The sequence below is a fragment of the Macrosteles quadrilineatus genome, unplaced genomic scaffold (assembly GCF_028750875.1).
Source record: "Macrosteles quadrilineatus isolate MER2022 unplaced genomic scaffold, UCM_ALF_1.0 Scaffold_1__1_contigs__length_201487025, whole genome shotgun sequence".
In the NCBI taxonomy this organism is placed as follows: domain Eukaryota; kingdom Metazoa; phylum Arthropoda; class Insecta; order Hemiptera; family Cicadellidae; genus Macrosteles; species Macrosteles quadrilineatus.
The window spans coordinates 151,313,300-151,334,889 of NW_026542594.1; the positions used below are offsets into that span (position 1 = coordinate 151,313,300).

At 35.8% G+C, this 21,590-nt stretch overlaps 1 protein-coding gene across 2 annotated transcripts in view; it reads right to left on the reverse strand.

Moving 5' to 3' along the window:
* Positions 1-1,353: 1,353 nt before the first annotated feature.
* Positions 1,354-21,590, reverse strand: part of LOC128987427 (probable cleavage and polyadenylation specificity factor subunit 2) — a 52,613-nt gene continuing 32,376 nt past the window's right edge. For both annotated transcript variants that reach the window (XM_054408278.1, XM_054408270.1), the window contains exons 7-16: positions 20,488-20,610; positions 18,218-18,318; positions 15,910-16,062; positions 15,146-15,373; positions 14,716-14,801; positions 13,950-14,230; positions 8,506-8,668; positions 6,891-6,949; positions 6,009-6,146; positions 1,354-1,538 (exon numbers count right to left, since the gene is read on the reverse strand). In XM_054408278.1, the coding sequence (XP_054264253.1) occupies positions 1,446-1,538; positions 6,009-6,146; positions 6,891-6,949; positions 8,506-8,668; positions 13,950-14,230; positions 14,716-14,801; positions 15,146-15,373; positions 15,910-16,062; positions 18,218-18,318; positions 20,488-20,610 (1,425 nt within the window). In that variant the 3' untranslated portion in view covers positions 1,354-1,445. The remainder of the gene's footprint in view (positions 1,539-6,008; positions 6,147-6,890; positions 6,950-8,505; positions 8,669-13,949; positions 14,231-14,715; positions 14,802-15,145; positions 15,374-15,909; positions 16,063-18,217; positions 18,319-20,487; positions 20,611-21,590) is intronic.

Below are 21,590 nucleotides of genomic sequence, written 5' to 3' on the forward strand. Positions count from 1 at the left end.
TGAAAAATGTAGTAAGGAACTTTTTTATTTTTTGGTCAGGAAAAAAATTCCTGCGGCAAAGTTTTAGATCATAGTATGAATTTTATTTTTTATTTGAAGCTTTTTTTGATACGGAGTCCGCTTGTATAATTTTTAAGCGATTAAAAATAGGCATAAAATTGCTTGGCGCGGCATTGGCGCTAGGAGCTCGGCCGGCTCAGCATCAGTTTGCGGGATATAGATACTGAGTTTCTGGCATTTAATTATCATTATATTACATCAAATATGTCATTACATTACAAAGAATGGTAGGAAAAATACTAAACTTATTTACAAGCGTATGTTTATGCATTTTAATGCTTACCGGTAGTCTATAGTTAACAAAATTCTTTGAATCAAAGAATAAATGTTGGATTCCAAAGTAGTATTTAATACGTGAGAAAATATTTTGTTATTATTTTACTTCAGTGAGAATAACCAATAAATTTGAGATATAGGCATAAAATATTATACACTCATTTTATTTAACAACATATAATATGTTTTAAAAACATGTTAATCACAGTATGACAAAGAAACATGCTATAATATAAACAAAATATATATTCTTATACTGTACTTAAATGTTGCAAAGTCTCTCATTAATAATTGGGCCTCACAGCAGCAAATGATTACATGCTTATGCTTATGTTATCAAATAATTATTGTGATATATTTTGTTCTGACCAATGTTCAAATATAAATAAATCTAACTTTTTCATAACATCACTAAATTTCTTATGAGATTTACTTTTGACACATACGTAGTCTGTAAAGTGTGAGCAAGTACGTCGTAGATTAATTATATCTGCTTATAAAACCTCCTTAAGTTTGTTACAATCAATTATCCCAGGAATATTTCCACAAAACTAACATAGCAATACACGGCGAGAGCGGGCGCGACGCTCGGCACTAGGGTGAGTCATGCCTTTATCCCCACTCCTGGCGGACAGAGCGAGGTATCGACGGCCCATTTTTCGAGCCTTCACTTCAACCTGAGCGCGCAATCCAGGGAGTTATTATACATCAATGGGCAACCCATAAAGCCCATGTTAATTTTTTTTAAATTTCAAATTGAATTTTTTGTGCTTTTACTTGAACCTATTTTACTTTTTAAAGGGATTCTGCACATCTACAGGAAAATATCTTTCTAACGGTATGCGTAGATTTTCCCTGTGATGTACACGAGCTGAGAAAAAAGGTTTTAAAGAAAGATGCTTGCCTATTAATATATAGATTAACCATTTAATAAATTAGTATAACCATAAAATAGAATCTACATTCAACAAATAAAAGTGAGGGGGTATGTAACACAACCATTAATTTTATAAATAAAATTATTTTATTTATGATCTTAGCATTAGCATACAAAATATTATATAATGATAAATGGATTACATCAATATTACAATAGAAATTTACAATTTTTAAACAATAGCATATTGTTCATATAGAAGTTCTCTGACTCTATAATAATCTTCAGATAAACAACCTTCTAGGGTGACTTTCCCGGCTTCATGCTGAAACAATCGCAGTACAGGTAAGCATGGAAGAACATTTGAAAAACTGGACTTAAATTAGGTTGTTTGGTTATAGATGGTTTAGCTGCTAGGTAAAGTGCAAGGTCCTTTGACAATGAGAGCCTTACCAATTTTTTATTTATTAGTTTTTTTTTTTTGTTAAGAGGTTGGCAGCCTCTTTTAACCTTGCATTTGCCCGTCCACATAGACTACAGATCTGTGTGTGGAATGTATCCAGCAAAGCAAGGGGTGAGCCAGTACAGTACAAAGGTGAACTGATAAAATGTTGGTGGCGGGGACCAGGATCCGAACCCACGACATTGCTACCTTTGTCCCAAAGTCCATGATGTTACCAACTGAGCCACCGACTCACCTATAAACAAACTAAACAATCCTGCAGATGATCTTTTCCCAGTGGCGGGGTCCCATGATTTCATTTCAGGGGGAATGACCACCGGGGGTGTATGGTTTATCCCCCAGAAAAAAGGGGGGGCTTCGGCCCTCCCCTGAATAAAATGTGGAATTCAAAACCTAAAAACTTATTTTTATACGTATTTCAGCTATAAAATATGATCAAGCTAATAGTATTATGTTAGCTAATAAAATATAAAATATTTCGATCCCTCCAATCCCCCCCTGGGACCCCCACTGTCTATTCCTGCCTGATAGTATCCATATCAGAAACTCCACTTTAGTTTCTTAGTACCAATTTCAATTTAGTGATTACATTTCCAATGGTTATCTCACTGGACTTTGATTATCTAGGATAGGAGACAAAATCTTGTGTACGCATGACCCGTCCCAGTCCTTATTTGTGTTGTGACACAGTGTACAATACACTGCCGATATACTCGTCCTTCGCAATCGAAAGAAGTCGCAGAAGACAAAAATTTCCTTCAGATCTGCCGTATGAAATAGTTACACATCCATCATTGATTACAGAAGAACTCTAACTACCTATCTGAATTCCAACCATCTGAATTGCCAATTATCCGAATCTTTTGAAGAAAACATTCGAAAAACGATCTTCGGCCGAAATTCATTACTTTTTCACTACTTTTTCCCGACCTTTCAAAATTCCCGACTGTTTCCCGAATTTCTCGGAATTCCCGATTGGTAGACACCCTGGTCTGGTACTGTCAGTGAGAAAAAACTCTGCCAAGTAGTCATTTCCACTTGCCTTGACAATTTCAACCCTAGGACTGCCTTGACCTGATTTAAGCCAAATTGCTTGGTGCCCTGGCAATTTTGGCCATTTTACCGAGTTGTTTTTAACAATTCTCAGGGCCTAAACCACTGTTGATAACCTAGTCATATTGATACTTGTTTTGTTCAGAAAAAGAAGGAAATTTAGAATAACATAAAATAAGAGAAAATCCTGTCTGTGAATCTTTTGCAAAATGTGAAATTTTATTAAAATTTTTGGAATAATTTTCAAAAGTAGAGGCCTAGGCTTTTAACAACAATTTTTTACAGACAATCTAAGATATACAAAATGTAGGCAATTTATTTCCCAAATAATCAATAATAATAAGTGTGATTGATTTGCATCAACAATTTTTTTTACTAGTTACGGGTAAATATACGGAAATTGGAGAAAATCAACAAAATTGCACTGTACATGTGAAAAATAAAAGTAAAATCAGAAGTATACAATTTATATACAGAAATTTTATATTTATAAAGGTAACAATACCTTTATTCAGAATAATGTCATATTGTACAAAGTAATAACTTTTTATGACTTTATATGACTTAAAAAAACAATTTTTTATTTTTGCCGAAAACAAAAATTAGTTATTCAAAGTTAGATTTAATTTTTGTTTCATTTTTTTACTATAGTATGATAAATATATTTACAGTATTTACAGGAAACTAGCTATGCACCCACCAGTTCTACGTTCGGGTTGAATAAAATATTCAGCACGAACAATACAATGAGGAATCTTATTACGTCAAGTATAAATTCTATCTTTTAATTTACAGTAATAATAAAAAGTAAGAGTTATAACTAACACAATAGTAAGTACAGTGTATTAAAAAGAAATACTATGTGCAAATAATGACAGTTAAACTATTAAACACAATGATAATAATATGGCATTTATTACAAAAAATATAATAAAACATTTAAATAAGAAGTGGTTTAAATTATGGTATTTAGAAGATCTTCACCTTCTTTCACCCAAGGTTTCTTTTGTTGATAAAGAAAATGTGTGTGGTTTATTTGAGTGCCTCCTCATACACTACGTTTGCAGTCTGGCCGCCCGGAGCATGAATGAAGAGGCTTTTAAATGTCTCTGGATCTCACTCTGGAACACGCAACTTACAACTGTCCGTGAGAGAAACATGCTGATCCGCTCAGGTCCATCCCGGCTGTGGACAACGTCTGGTTTTGTGATTCATTAATCCTCATGGCGAAGCAAACTGTGACGGAGAACTGTAGCCGCTTGAACTCAAACGGGTAGTTGCTAGGAATTAATGGAATTATTGGGATAAATACCAATTCACAATTGTGAAAAATCCCGAAAAAATGCTACAATAGAGCACTGAATGGTCCCCACAAATCCATCCATAATTTTTTTTTTTTAGAGGTTGTCAGCCTCTTTAAATCTTGTATTTTCCTGTCCACATAGAACTAACGCAAAGCAAGGGGTGAGCCGATACAGTACGAAGGTGAACTGTACTGATAATATGTTTTAGGCAGTGACCAGGATCCTAACCGACAACCACTGCCTTGGGCCCAAAGTCCGCGACGCTACCAAAATGAGCCATCAACTCACCACCAACCATTGGGGATTTCCAAGACTTTTTGCCTATTTCCATTACTGTCAATGACCAGAATTTTTTTCCAAGACTTTCCATGACTATACCTGACTTTCCAGAATGTGGACACCCTGTGAAAGGTACCAAAACATTGAGATAGAACGTTTTCTCAGCTTCAAATAAGTTTGACTGACATCACGCTATGTCAATTATCAATATTTTTATTAGTGATTTGGAAACTGCCGTTGAAACGGCGCTTTGGGCAAAATGGCTAGTTGACAAAACAGCTGATTTCAAAAATTTATTTCTCAGACTTCCAAACATCTTATGACAAAGTTCTCTTTACGAAAATAAAGAAAAAATCATGATCTTTCCAATGTTACAAACCGCTTTCTGTTTGGGCAAAAATAAAGACTTCACGATTTTTTTCAAGAACACATGTTTTACGAGATTTTGCCGATCGCAGTACGATAATGTTTTGCACGCTAAATTAAGTTGAATTTATCCCTCCGAGTGTCCCTTGTTTTGGCCTTAATGTCTGCCTATTTTTTGCTCATTTGCAAGGTTTTATTAAAACGGATCTGAGAAGCTTGAAAACAATGTTAATTATAATGTTCTATATACCATTTTGTTTGGAAAATCATGGGTTTCAATATTATACAAAAACCATAAGGAACATTTGTTTCAAAAAAATTTTTTAGGTAAAAAAAATATTAAGAAAATTTTCAAAAAAAAAATAAGTTTGCGCTTAATGAAATTGTATAAATTATAGGCCTATAAATATTTGAAAATAGCCACTTTGTTCTAAATTTTATGAGGGTTACAAATATATAATAATATAAGGAAGTAGATTTGCAAATAAATAAGTTATAGGCAAAAAACAGATTTCGGTACATAGCGTTTAGCTAAGAATGCATAGCCTAACCATAGCTAGGAATCTGGCTGATAATTTACATCAATATCACTACCTACTTCTTCAGGATCATCAACCAGCCCTTCAAAATCACTTAAATCTTCTTATAATTTACCACGTATATCACTACTTTTGATTTTTAACACTAAAACAATGATAAACGTAATAAAACACGTCAGTCATCGGTGCGAGGTTAACCAAGCTGTTTACAAATACGCACGTCAGCTGTCTGCTACAATTATGATCGGCTCGAGAAAAAAAGCGCTTAGAGACAGACCTCAGGAGAAAGCTTAGAAACTGCCAGATAAAACGATACCTAACTCGATCCAGTTCAATCCGATTTTGTCAGTCATAGAGCCTTCCCCGTAAACAGTGTTTGTGAGTCGAAAAATCGACACAAAACACTACACAAAGTGTGTTATGTGTCGACGCATCGACAAATAACACTCGGAGGGTTAAAATAGCAGTTATATTGATCTGTTATTGCTACGAAGTTCGTTTCGATATGAAAATTAAAGTTAGAATCTCTTCTTTTCAACGGTATCATAATTATAACCCTTCTGGATCATTTTTATTGCGTAATACTCGTTTGAAAAAAAATGTTTAAACCGCCATTTAACAATAACACACTGCCGTTAGGCAGTTCTAGGTACCAGTTCGATAAACCCAGAGGCCAAGATTTCTACACTCCTCTTTTCCCCCTTCTTCCACTGCTTACACCTCTCTTGTAGCGCATTCTGAATCCTTCAACCCTAACTTATCTGATTATAATGGTCCCTAGTGTTACTTACCCGTCTGATGGCCACAGTGTTGTCACAACACCACAGAACTCCTCCTGAGAACTCTGATGGGATGTTGTACTTGGTCAACACTTGTTTGAAATCTGACAGCTTCAGCTCATTGATAAACGATGGCTGGTGCCCAGAGATCTGAAACCACAACCAAAGTCATTTATAATCCTGCCGATATGTACATCTTTTCAGAATAAGCATTTCTCGATACAGGTGAAAATGATTGACGGGATTCTAAAGTTATTCAGTAGGTTATAGTGAAATATTATTTGACACTGATTATGAAATAAACATATTAACATGTATGCTCCAACAAAATTTTCCCTGTTTTTAATTTTTTTTTTTACTACGTGTACCACAGGTTGGCACTGTGTATCGTGATTGTACACTACATGTTTCAGGGTTTCTGTGAGTGGTTTTACTATGTATTTGTCTATTTTGAAGGCACATGAACCATTACCACAGGTGGTACGTGAATTAAATTTGGGTTTCAATACTATTGTTTATAACACAAAGTTATGCAATAAAACGCTCATATTCATTTCAGCATAAACTAGTTATAAATATTTTAAAGAACTAACTAAAATTCATTCAAATTAAATACAAAATTAGGTTTACAAAACACTAAACATAACAAAACACTTGGGTAACATGCATCGCCACTGTGTTTTTCAGGCTCCAGCGGCCCAATCATCAACTAGCTAAGCTAGTCGTCTGATAGGTTATAAATCTTTAATATTTGCTTTTCAAGCAGACGTCATTCAAACTTTGTTATACACTATTTTACGAAGTACAAGTCGTGGCCACGAGTGGCGTACGTCCACCTATGGTTATAGTGGATACATATTTTAATGTTCCAAATATGTTAAAATAAATATTTACCTCATTTGGTGCTAAGGGTTCCAAAGTGTATATTTCATCTTTGGTGTCTTCTTTAGTGTCTAAAAACGAAAAAGAAAACTATATATTAATAGTCTACAAAGGCAATAAATGTGATTTTACTTGCAACAATAATTATAATAATTACAGTACAAGTGGTTTCACTTGTGCTTGGCTAATGGATGAAAAATAAAGGGATGAATATAATTGGTTAAAGATAGCATATTTCTTTTGTCCTAGGATGCAAGGCACGAGCCCACGATTGTTTTTCACATTACATCAGGCTAGACCTAGGGGTTGCGGCATTATCACTTAGATAATATCCATTGGTGATTTGGTGGGATACTTTCTTTATACTTTCTTATTAAATGGCGACCATACAAAGTAGGTATTTTAAGCCAAGTATGAATGGAGATGAGTGTAGGATGAGTGGCGCGATCTTGTAGTCTTGTTAGATTTTGAACAAAGGACCTCAGGGACCAAAGTACTGTGCCCTGCTACCCTCCTGAAAGGTAGCATATTGCAGAAATACTGTCGTTGTAACATAACTACTGTACTGCAAAAACAACTACTAGTAAGTTTTGATTACAGAGCTGAATGATACAATGCAATTATAACTATTGCAAAGATTAAATACAACAAATTTATACAAAGGCTAAACATTCAGGTAATTAAGTTAAATTGAGTAGAAACTAAACAAAGCACAGTAAAGTACTTTTTACCCAATGATTATACATTCTCATAGTAAGGACTGTGTAGCTTAACTGGAAACCATTACTCGTATTTCTGAGTGTGTCAGACTATCATATGTCAGATTAATGAGAGTAAATTGTACATGCTTGAATTGAATAAATTTATAAATATTAAACCTGAAATTTACGTTTTTAGCAGAATCTCAAAAGGTTTTTGGATTTATTTTGGGTTTTCTTAGCAACACAAATATATATTTGACTAAATATTGATAGTAGACATTATATTCCCATGTTAAAGTTGTAGCCAGTTTCATAATAGAAATAATGAACATAGTTGAATTGAACCAACAAAAGAATGAGTTGTTTAGAGGTTTACGAGCTGCTAGATTATCAAGCCGAGCCAAGCCTAGCCTAAAAGCTTAAGAGATCTAACACCAAGTTATGAAATCAAGAATATGTAGCACACGTTTGCGATGATTGAGCTATACAAAATTTCACACTTTTGCCACAATTGGGTTTGCCGATGATGAAGAGACGATAATGATGTCTACATGACCGCCATAGAAATCTAAGATTTTGCTACGATCACGAGAGACAACGAGATGTCCCAATGACCAAGTAAGTCCAGGGGTTGTACAATAGCATAAAATATCTGTATCAAAGTATTAAAAAGTACAAGAGAAAATTGGTTGCCATGTTGGTGATGAAATAACAACAAAATCTAAACATAAAATCAAAACAAATGGAAGAAATTCCAATCACATGTTTTATTTACAGCGTGCAATAGAGAAGTTTGCACAATACAGTACATACTTTTGGTTAAGTTTTCGACCACAGGGTGAGCTCTAGTTATGTTCTATTTTAATAATAATATTAGCTATAGTTGATCCATATGGATTGGATGTATACTTTAGTAGAGTGTTTACCATCATTGTCTTGTAGAGCCTCTCGCTCAGATGTAGTGTTCTCAGAGAGAGGTTTGGCCACAGCCTTGCTGCGAGTCACCATGACTGCATCCAACCAGGCCAGCTCTGCGTCTTTGGCCCTCTTGAACTCCATAGAAGACACCAACGCATCTGTCAGCCTCACCTACAACATGTAATCATCTTAGTGAGACGCTTGGCCACAGCCTTGCTGGGAGTCACCATGACTGCATCCAACCAGGCCAGCTCTGCGTCTTTGGCCCTCTTGAACTCCATAGAAGACACCAATGCATCTGTCAGCCTCACCTACAACATGTAATCATCTTAGTGAGACGCTTGGCCACAGCCTTGCTGCGAGTCACCATGACTGCATCCAACCAGGCCAGCTCTGCGTCTTTGGCCCTCTTGAACTCCATAGAAGACACCAATGCATCTGTCAGCCTCACCTACAACATGTAATCATCTTAGTGAGACGCTTGGCCACAGCCTTGCTGCGAGTCACCATGACTGCATCCAACCAGGCCAGCTCTGCGTCTTTGGCCCTCTTGAACTCCATAGAAGACACCAATGCATCTGTCAGCCTCACCTACAACATGTAATCATCTTAGTGAGACGCTTGGCCACAGCCTTGCTGCGAGTCACCATGACTGCATCCAACCAGGCCAGCTCTGCGTCTTTGGCCCTCTTGAACTCCATAGAAGACACCAATGCATCTGTCAGCCTCACCTACAACATGTAATCATCTTAGTGAGACGCTTGGCCACAGCCTTGCTGCGAGTCACCATGACTGCATCCAACCAGGCCAGCTCTGCGTCTTTGGCCCTCTTGAACTCCATAGAAGACACCAATGCATCTGTCAGCCTCACCTACAACATGTAATCATCTTAGTGAGACGCTTGGCCACAGCCTTGCTGCGAGTCACCATGACTGCATCCAACCAGGCCAGCTCTGCGTCTTTGGCCCTCTTGAACTCCATAGAAGACACCAATGCATCTGTCAGCCTCACCTACAACATGTAATCATCTTAGTGAGACGCTTGGCCACAGCTTTGCTGCGAGTCACCATGACTGCATCTAACCATCTAATACATTTTTTGTACATTATTTTTAAGTTTATTTATTTTAACCTTACTTCCTCAACCATCATTTTATATGTTAGGTAATAGGCACCTATTGCGCCATTCCATCGCCAAAACAAAGTCGTCCAAGTCCAAAAATGTGCGTTAAGAAATGGTATGTTATTTTGATGTTGAAATCTAGCTACTGTAAAGTTGGAGTAAGCTGAAGACGAAAGTACCGATGCTGGTATCAACAGGCCTACTTTTTACCATGAGAAAAACATATGCTATGCCTCTTTTTTAAGTAAAATGTTATTTAAAGCAAACGAAATAAGGTTTTACTCGGTTGTTTTATTTTCTAAGTAAGCTGGTTGAACCATAGACTAAACAACACAAGTAGCCTTCTCATCCCATTGTAAATTATGAAGCTCGTTTTACATGTCTAGTTCATGGTTGTTGTAGGTAACTTACACTTCTTAATTTTAAATTCATAGATCGATAGTGTACTCTGTTAATAAAATGTTAAATAATATATTAGATCTTCAAGAAGAACTGGTAATATTGGAATTAATATAAATTTGAAATAAAACCTTCACCAATATTTTTAGAATCTTTCATGGCGAAAGGCTAGATTAAATTTTGCAGAATAAAACTGAGCTTATTGCCCGGAAGTGTCAGACATAGACGTTCTTTCTATAAATTGGAGGCCTTTTGCCATGAAATTAAAAATTCTAAAAATATTGGTGAAGTTTTTATTTCAAATTTATATAACATTAGATAATAAACATCAATTCAATCCACAGTCGAGCGTCGATTGGGAATCGTACTGTCTAAATTGTCGTGCCGTCTGTCTAGTGTCTACACAGTACACACGATTGCAGACAAATACTTATTGCGGTCAAGACTAAGTCGATACCAGCAATGGTGGCAATAGTTACTCGCACTGAACTAGAGCTACAACCAAAGGTAGCACTGAATGCGAGAATAATTGAGAGACGTTGGCCGCCATATGTACTAACTAGGGAGTATTGGAACTAGGGGATTGCAATTGCCAACAGCCAATGAGCTGGTTGATTCTTCTAGTGGTACCAACATAACAACATTTTATAGGGTCTCGATTTTCTAACAGAGTTGCCGTGCCAGTGATACCTCCATTTGGATGTTTTCTGTCTACTACTATTTCATTTCTAAAAAAGCAAGAGCGGTTCCCTGATTCTGTTTACTAATCAGACTTGGATACAATATTTAACTGAGTTTTGGGCCCCCATGAACTAAGCCGGTTGTCTGATTCAGAATTCAAACGAACAACAAAACATTGACCAGCTTCCATAAAAATGTGAGTTTTTATATGGAATCGGTATCGAGAATCATGAGTAATATTTCAGAACTGGTATTGAATCGAGAAATTCTGTTATCAGCCTGTCCCTATCAAAATACAATTGATATTCGACTAGGACGTAATTCCAGCCATGGCCTTGAGTTTTGAGACCGAGTTTGGCTTTGTTCCAGCTATGCGTAGATCGACACTGCTCTACTGCTGCTACACGTTACTATAGAGCTGGCGCTGGCAGTGAGTCGGTGTATTCTGTGTAGCGGACCCGAGATTCGATTCTCAAATATCGTTAATCGATTCTCAAATATCGTTAATCGAATCTCTCAAATTCAAATCTTTTGTTAGGATTCGGTGGATTTAAGATTTGGAATTCGTATTCGACTCATCTGAGCTGCCGCGCCCGTGTCGTGTCAGTTTTTTTTATTTTATTCTGCCGATCTTACCTATTCTTGACAGTAAACACAAAGTTGGACTTTCACAGCTAATTTGAGAGAACGGCTGGGAGTAGAAATTTAGTAGAGGTGTTTAAAGAAAGGTCTTGGTCTCTATATGAGCCATCAAAAGAGAAAAGTGGTAAATTACTTTGGGGCTCTGCCCCAGTGGTCTTTAAATTCCCACCCCATGTTATTATTATGGAAGAAAGACGGGTTTTTTGTCACAGCTAATTTTAGAGAACGGCTGGGCGTAGAAACTTGGTAGGGGTGTCTAAAGAAAGGACTTGGTCTGTAGATGAGCCATCAAAAGAGAAACTAGGTACATATCCTCGGGGCTCTGCCCGAGAGGCCTTTAAAGTTCCCTCAGCAGATTTGTTTACATTATGACCATATGGTAACTTTACACTACTTTTAATGATCCAGCAGTTAATATTAAAATTGTATTTCAAAGGTTAAGTGTTATGAGCCATTTACTGAATCTACTAAAATGAAATGTTTACATTATTATTTATGATTATAAAATTGATTTTTTACTGCAAAACAAGTTTTTTTATAGTTTGAACAAAATGATGAATTTATGATAGGTTTTTGATTTTTTTGTTCAAAAATCTATGCTTTAATGCATTTAGAAAATATTACATTATGATATCAGTGGGACATATCAACTTCAAAGGAACAGGTAATTATTTCATTATCGGGTTAGCTTATGTTTATTGTAGGGGTTGCCACTTGCCTTTTTTGTCTACTTTCAATAATAATTTATTATTACATTCAAGAAAGAACGTCAGAGGTTCGTGAGATTATTAACATAAAAGTTTTCGATAATTGTGTGAAAATTGTGTCATACAATAAAAGCCATGCAAGTGTAAAGGAGTACGTTGAGATTGTGAGCAGTATTTAAGTTTTGGCATAGACTAACCACGGAGTATGTTTCATCTATGGTTTTGGTGAAGTAGGTGAATTTGTGTATTTAAAAAAGTTGTAGGCCTACAGGGTTTATACTTTGATGTGCACATCTAGGTAGGTTGAATAACACTTCTGAACCTCACTACAAACATTTGCAAATACAACATTGCCATCACATCTCATCTCATTTGCATAATTTGTTGCCAACAAGACCGGACTAGGTTATAGATGTGGCTCCGCAAATGTTCAAGATTTGTGGCCAAGTTCAGTACATAATTGGTAAATCTCATACACAAAATACATGCACAACTTTATGTGATCGATGAGGCCAAGGCATTTAACCCTCGCATATCAATAAAGTTCAAGTTTGACAGCAACCTCATGGCACGATTCCACATAACCACCAGAAGTTAATCAATTAGCAAATAAGTACAGGATGATTAAATACATTGGTCGATGTGGCTAGAGAAGAAATCAAAATTGGTTAGATCCTCATCGACGTAAGAATGTTGCTGCTTTCTGTCTGGAGAATCAGATATTTTTTTATCAAATACAAAAAAAAAACTAATTTAAGGCCTTCCGCTGATAAAATTCTGTATTTTTATGACCAAAGATGGTGATTCACTTATGCAATCCAAATACGATCTGACTGATGTTCCTTAAGCAGATGGAACCAGTTATTAGTAATATTGACTCTTTCCGTAAGATTACATACTAATTATAAGAACTCCTTTCCCCATATAGTGAAACAGGCTTTAACATGATCAAAACTCATGAACAAGAAACAATTGTAAGACTCCTAAAAACCCTTTTGGGCAACCAAAAGCCCTAATTGAAAAGACAGAAAATATTGTATTAAAAAAATTCATCAACAACGTTTTTTAAGGTACACAATTGTCATACGCATAATTATGTTTATGCTCCCTTCATTTACGTAAAACCTCAAGAGTAACCGTCGGTTTCGACGGGTTTCACCTAGTAGGCTAATTATTTAATTTGGAATAATACTTGATTATAACCTACTTTTAAATGGTAGGTCGGTCATATAAATATTCGATTCGAACTTCGAACCTATTTATAGATTTCAAATCTAATCGCATAGGTATCCCGATATTCGATTTAAAAAAAGTCGAAATTTGAATATATGCACACCCCTAAGATATATTAACATTCAATCAATCATCAAAATAAATAAACAATAAAACATGTTATTTGAATTGTAAAAATGGGCAAAATTAGACCCTCGTACTTTACACATAACATTTAACGGTTTGGTATGAGTGGATTGCCAAACTGAACTGTTTGGCAAGTTCAGTTCAGTTAAATATGTCATATACACAGTGATTGCTATTTTAATTGGATACAGTTTGCTGGTGGCAAAACCATTCATATTAGTTTTCATTTTATTATTTTACAAAAGTGAAAAGCATAATTAAATTGATCCATCTACCATTTTTATATATAGTGTAAATTACAAAGTTATCTTAAATTCTACAACTTGACCAGATGAGACCATTTTAACTGTGATCGCCATCACATATTACACTTACTGTCTTATAAATTTTAACAGCATGTAGGGATATAAAAAAATGTTGGAAGACAAATACAGAGTGCAATGTTGCACAAATTTTGAGTGCAAATGCAGCATCTTAGATATGCAATGTGTTAACGCCCTATTTACTTGATATCCAATGTATAGCTACTACATTGAGCTGACCTGATAGATGTAGGTCTCAGTGGTGGCATCCACCACCTCGCCTCGTGAAGGAGCGAATATTCGTGCGTCTCCACACCTCTGCTTGGTGTGAGCCTCTAGTGCTAGAGTACTCTCCGGGCTGCCTCTCACCAACACCAGCCGTCGAGGCTTCAGCCCTGCTAGGATCTTCTGTATACTCTCTCCGTCCGAGCGGCCTTCAAAGTCAATAAACTGCACTTGCGCTGCCACAGTCACCTGCCTGGTGTACTTGACACACTTAGTAGGCTCCTCTGTGATGTCCACTGTACACACACACACACACACACACTTCAGTACAAGAGAGCCCAGGGGCTAATACATACACATAATAAAAGGTCACAAAACAACACTAATATAGGACTACTTCAAAGACAAGTTTTAAGCAAAACCACTAGAGACAGTACATTACAAACTTAGAAGCAATGATTTAATTGTGTTACGTACAGTATCTTATTAATTGGTTCTAAATTATAAAGCGTAACACACCAGGGTCAATATTTCAAGGGAAAGATGAATAATTAATTAATGAGATGAATGGTTTGTTACGGACTATGATCAGTTGGTTCTTTACCCAGATTTGATTTATTTGATCAATGATCAAAGGCAGCTGGATATCGGATATCGGAGTTCTACTGTAGTGATTTATGCTAACTCTCTAACTGGGAGTGGATTGTAACGCTGTCTGTAATTATTTGAAATAATATAGACATTTGTCATCAATGAATAAAATAAATTACTAAACTCTTACTTGTTAAATCTTCATCCTTCTGATCAACATTTTCTTTATTCTCTTCCACTTCCATTGAAGCGTCTGCTAACTTATAATCTTCAGGCCTGGAATGAAATTAAAATATACAATGAATTATTAATTATTATATAAAATAACTAGCCACTATACCCATGCATTTTCCCTCCTCTCCCTAAAAAAAAAAAAAATATATACCCATGCTTTGCAACAGTATGCAAAAAAGACATTGATGGTTCTATGAAAATGCCGCAAAAATTTCTGGTTTCAACCATTACTAGAATAAATGCATCACTTATCAATTGTAAGAATAATCTTTTGTCTCAATACAGGTTATCTGAAAACAAAATGCTTTTTTAACTCAGTTTTACGTGTAATAAAAAAACAAAATGCATTTAAAAAGTTGAATAAAGTACAGAAAATACAAACTCACCTTATTATTTCTCCATATTCATCAAATTTGACTTTTTCTTCATAAAATGGAAACATGGGATGTTGTTTTTTGCTACTTTTGAAGAACCCTGCTCCTCCAACACCAACTCCGCCTGCTCCTGCTTGAGATTTGATCTCACTCTTAACCACAAGCAGATCGTGTTTCCCTTTAATGGCTGCCAATTCTTGTTCATCTTCCGAGTCTGAACTTAGGTACACATCGTACTCACTAGCAACGAAACAACAAAAACCCATGTTTTTATCTGTATTTACACAAAAAACATTTGACTTAGCCTAACACAAGCTCAGCATGACCAAGCAACATGCCCCAACACTACTGAATGTATACTCATTTCCCTGATTTTTTTTTATTTTTTCACGATTGCTTAAAAACATTTTTAAAAAATATACAGATTATTTAACATGATATCACCAAAAATTTAAAACTATTATCAGTATTTCGCCTACTGTATGTTTCTCACTTCTTTGATTAAATTTTATACATGGCAATTTAGAGGATAAAGGTTCAAAGATTATCACAGCAAGCAACAGAAAGTCACCTATTTTTTACACATTTCATCTTAAAACTATTTTTTAATGCTGTATATTTTCAAGTTATTTAAGTAAAAATATCCTTTAGGCCTATTGACTTAAATTTTAAAATAAAATGGGCCTAAGTAACAATTAAAAAATATGATCATCCATAATGTCTTTTAATAAGCCTTAACTTCTTCAAATTAATTTATCTCACATTAAAACCATTACCTTTTCTCTTTTTCCTTTTCTTTTTCTCGTTCTTTTTGTAGAAATTCTTCTAGCTCTGCTCCTTCTAATCGAACTCTTTTTTTAACTTGAAGTGTAATAGTCCTGTTGCCTCCTAAATCAATTAATTCTCTTGCTAAAGTACCTGGCGATGTTCTAAAAATCGGTGCAAAGTTTGAGATTAGTAAAAGGCATAAAATTTTATGATTTACAACAAGTAAACCAAAATGTAATAAAAAACCCGGGCCTCATACTACAGTTAAAAATTATAATAATAAGCATTTTTAAAATATAATAATAAGCATGATTCACTGTATTAGATCGGAAATCCAGCTTAAATGGTTAGTTTTCTATCACAATAATAAGTTAATTAGCTGGGCACCTGTGCTTACTTACTGAGGGTAAATTTTTAGTTAATAAAGAAAAAAGTGCAGTTTTGATCATAAAAAATTCAGTGTCTTTTTATGGTTTGAAAACTGATGATTTAGCTTTTAATAATTGGTCCTGCCTATGAACCATCTGATCTTAGAGACAAGACAATCATCTTATTCATTCAACACAAATTTTTCACTTACTTTGGCCTTAAAATATGCACCCTTGCCTAAACTATGATCCCTGATCATTGGCATGCTAGTAAATAATTGAATAAATAAATATTCACATTATTCATGTTTAATCCATTATTAATAATAATGAATCAATTATAGTTGCAATTAATACAAATGTATTTTATAACTTGTTTTCTAACTTATTTTAAAAACACTTCAATCAATAAACATTACAGTAGACTCCCTCTTATCCGGATACCTTTTAACCAGACATCGGTTTAACTGGACTACACTCAGCGGAAATTACATCTCTTTAACTGGACAATTTGTATCAGCACATCAGCTTAACCGGACTAGATCGGCAGGAAGTGGGTGGTACTGAAACAACCGTTCTCGTGGGAAATATCATATCATATCATATATTTAAGATGGGGACGCCACTATGTGCATATTTTAACCCAAATATGAGTGTAGGATGAGTGGCGCAATCTTGTAGTCTTGTTAGCTACTAAGGCCGACATGTTCCATAGACACAGCTGTTAATTAATCGCCCATACAGCTAATGGCAACTAAGGGACCTACAGTTTATAGTGGAATCCGAACCACATTTTTCCTTGTAATTTACGAATTGGTCTAATTATCAGGATAGTACTGCGGATAGTCGTAGTACTCACTAGTGCGGACGTTAATCCACACCAGGGAGCATCGCATCCACAGTGCATCCCTATAAATATCCACAATTCGAAAGATTTGAGATTAGTGATCACGTGTCTAAATACAATGCTCTCATAAATTTAAGTCAAATACACATTTAAACGGTCTGTTTTTACAAGTTTTTTGGGGACGTCGGTTTAACCGGAAAACCCACTATCCAGACTGGCCTCGGTCCCAAGGAGTCCGGGTAAGAGGGAGTCTACTGGATTTAAAAAATTTGTTGTGAGCATATGACAACAATTATTGCCAGGTGGCATTTGTTGTTTCTTTTGTAAGAGAGCGGGTCTGATCCTGATTAGGTTACAGCATGACATTAAACTATTAAAATAAGTAGGGATGGTCAAGTCTCGAAATTTCGGGAAATTTTAAATCTCGTTACACGAGACGAGATTTCTTTTTGGCCGAGATTTTTATCGAGACAAGAATAAAAAAAAATAAAAAAAAAAATTAAAAACGCCTGCAGAAAGTCAATGCAATACCCGCAATACAGGAGCGTGTTGTAGTTGCGTTTCCTTTGCGAAGGCGTTCTTATTTAATTAATTCTTTAAATGTAAATATTACTTTAATTATTTTAATAATATTACTTTAATAACATTTGAGAAGTTTTGTTAAGTGTAAGCAGTGTGAGGAATGTTTTATTACTATAAAAAGTCAAAACAAGTAACTATTTTATAAAAATTAATATTGCTTTTATTTTATTTTAGGATAAGTTGAACTCTATCCTAACTGATACTATGTTTCCTAATCGTAGGCATTTTTAATAAGTTAGGCGTGATTAATAAAAAAATGTTATGCTGATGTTTTTTAATAAAAGATTGTATCTTGCCTTTTATCATTATTTTTGTATTTAAACAGTCATCTAACAATGTTACAAAATCAGGTAAAAATTTTGAACGTGCATTTCCCGTTGTGTATGAGAAGGGAAATCCCGTCTCGATCTCGTCTCGAAATTTTATGAGAAATAAAAAATCTCGTCTCGTCTCGTCTCGAACTAAAAATCCAATCTCGTCCATCCCTAAAAATAAGCGGTTTTAACAAATTAAGTTTACCTATTGGTGATTATAATACTGTTATTAGGTTTTGTGCACCACTGTAGGAAGAGTTCTCTTGAAAATCCACATTCCATGTCTGGAGAACTTGCTAGCACCACCTGCACAAAGTCAAACTGGTAATACAATAAATAGGGATGGACGGGAATGATCTTTAGTTTGGGAAAGGATGAGACTTTTCTTATCTTCCTGATTTTTTGACAAGATTTGTTATGTGCAAGAAAGGTTTGTTTTAAAAATAATGAGTGTTATTCTTGCAAATTGCAATAATAACAACAACAAAAATCAACACGGTATTTGTAAAAATATTCCACTCCCACGGTCACACAACATCATCCTCGTCTTCGCATGCAAAATCATAACCATATCCCGCTGTCGTGTAGACATTATCATTGTCTTCTGTGATCAAAGCAAAGTTCCGATCATCACTGCAGCCGTGTAGTTATCATTATCGTCTTCTGCGGCTATTTAGACATCATCAACGTCTCCCGCGATCACAGAAATATTCTGATCATTTCTTGCGGTAGGCCCTACTTTAGACATCATTATTGTCTTCCCCGGTCATGTAGACATGATCATTGTCTCTTGCAATCGTGGCTAAATTCTGTCTTTTCACACGGTCGTGTAGACATAGTCAATGTCTCTTGTTGACATGTCATATCATCAAGCGTGATCGTGGCAAAACTGGTAACTTTTTGATCGTGTGATCTTTGTGTTGGGTATCAGTATCAGCAGTGACTTATGATAATTGATCCTTGATACTGATACCAATGCCCAAGAATATGGTGGTATAGAGAATTGACACATCCTTAATAATTATAACCCATGATCACGGCCCTATCTTGACCATCTCCAGAATCCCAAAAACAGAGAATTTATTATATTCTGATTCTCCAAAAACCTTGGCCTTATTGGGTGGACCGATGCTTCTAGGTGTCGAGATAGCTTCAGCAAAAACCTCAACAAACAAACCCAACAAGCAAAAATTGTAAATTTTGTATGGAGCAAACTTTGAAGAGGCTTTCTGCAATCATATTGTGAGAAAAAAAGGTTTATGCGGCCCAATTCTCTGACATGGAGCTGAATCACTTCAACATTTAGGCTGTGGTTTCCTAGACGCGTAATAGATGCGCAGCGGTTTAGATGCGCTGCGTCTTTTATCCAGGTCCCAAAACGCAGCTGCCGTGAGTGGTTTCCTAGACTGCGTACAATACACACGGTTGTTGCGTAACATAACTTCACGGGAGAGGTAACTAGTGGCTACTATGATGTTATACGATGATTTAGATAATGAAATGGATATTTTGGTATTAAAAGCTTTGAAGAAGCGTAAGCAGTAAAAAGTACATGATTAGGAACTGTGCGTGGCCCTCGTGGATCTTTTAACTGTACTGTTAAAAAAGCAAACATGTCAATTTAAAATGTAAACAATAAATCTTAATTTACGCTGTCCAACTTTGCTTTTACTGTTATTATATTTACCTATTCGGGATTTACCGAATCGATGAAAATACCTTTATACCTTTTTTTATAACGGCAATACGCATTTTATACTTATACGCCAACCCCGTAAGAAGTTTGGGTACAATGCTAGTAATTAATACAGTATAGGCTTATTACTAAGATGTTCAGGAGTTCCTAAAATAATTATGGGGGCTCTTATATTTGGGAGTTGGTGTTGTGCTGACTTGAAAAGAATATTTGTCAACATTAGGTTTATTTACTAATAACAACAATAAGAAAATACGTGAGGATAAATTAATTAATTGTAGGGAACATGTAACAAAGGAATTTAATATTAAAATTACACATTATGGGGAAATTAACACTACATAACGAATGATATGAAATATAATACTATAACATTTTAATTGTATGAACAAAGTACTTCCATAATATGTCATTAGAAGAGACAAATTCAATCAATTTTCCGTCGTTGTTTACATTTACTTCCGAATTCATTGCACAAGACACGTCTAAAACGCAGCGTAACTCAGATTTGACTGCTCTGAAAGCAGTCGACCAAATACGCAGCTATTGGTGCGCGCGTATTAGATGCGTGCGCATTAGATACGCAGCCTTGGAAACCGCTTACACGAAACTCCATAAGACAAGTGTGCTGCGTCTTAGATGCGCACACGCAGCGCATCTATTACGCGTCTAGGAAACCACAGCCTTAGGCTGTGCTCGGCTTGGCTCAAAATATAAGCTGGCAGACCTCTGCATTAAAAAAAAATGTATAAGCAAAAACAAATAAAGCATCTACTTACCTTGGGACTGGGGACCCTGCTGAGCTCAGACATGCTGTGACACATCTGAACATGTTTGAACTGGAATGGGTTGTTTCGAGCACCTTCAAAACTCCTCATCAACTTGTCACTCATCCACTCAATCTGAAAATAATACACACTTTGAGTGTTACTATTAGGTTACATGTATCTGTGAACCTAGTGATGCTAATCCTGTAAAAAGGAAAGCCAGCTTTTCAATCAAAACCTAATTACCCTATTTGTAGGTTAGTCTTTTACTTTTAAGTGTAAATGTTACTTTAAACTTTATAGTACAGTAATGAACATGGATCCGGTTGACGATAATTATTGCCAGTAATGTGAAAAAAATGGGCAGCGAGCTGATCTAGTGGTAGAGTGCGGGCCTTTGTAGCCCAAGGTTCCGGATTAAAATTCCACAAATCACAAATGGATTTTTATCTATGTGATAATGCTGTGACCCTCTGGGGCAAGCCTGAAGTAACGTGTAAAACAGTAATGTAAACAGGATGTAAAAGTGGGTCATACAAAAAATTATTTTTATGTCAGCAGTGACTGTCATCACGATGTTTCTCTCGGGTCCGCGGAATTGGCTAACTCTGGAACTCGCTAACCCCATGTTAAACGCCCTATCTTCAAATTTGGTCGATGAGAGGAACTCGCTAACTTGTTCGGTTTCGGAATTGGCTAACTCCGGAAACCGCTAACCCGCTCTAGAGCCGGGTTAGCGAATTCCGTCCTCGTACGGAAGTCGCTAACTCGGTCCCTCGGCGGAACTCGCTAACTCCCAATCAGAAGCCTCGCGGGCCGTCCAATGGGAGCCAAGCACGAATATTTTTGGCCAGTGTTGCCGAAAGTGTAGTACCTATATCGTATCGGTACCATAATGTCGTATCCTACGATTAATTAGGAGTAAGAGCAACGTAGACGATAAAATCAATATATTTATAAGTATGTTTAACATTGTTCTTATGATTATTAGGGTGGAAAATGCATTATAGTCTTACCATAGACTAACCAACACAAGTAAACTTTATATCCCATTGTAAACTTTGAAGCTCGTTTTTCGTGTCTAGTTCATGTCCGGTGACACTGATCGCTAGTGT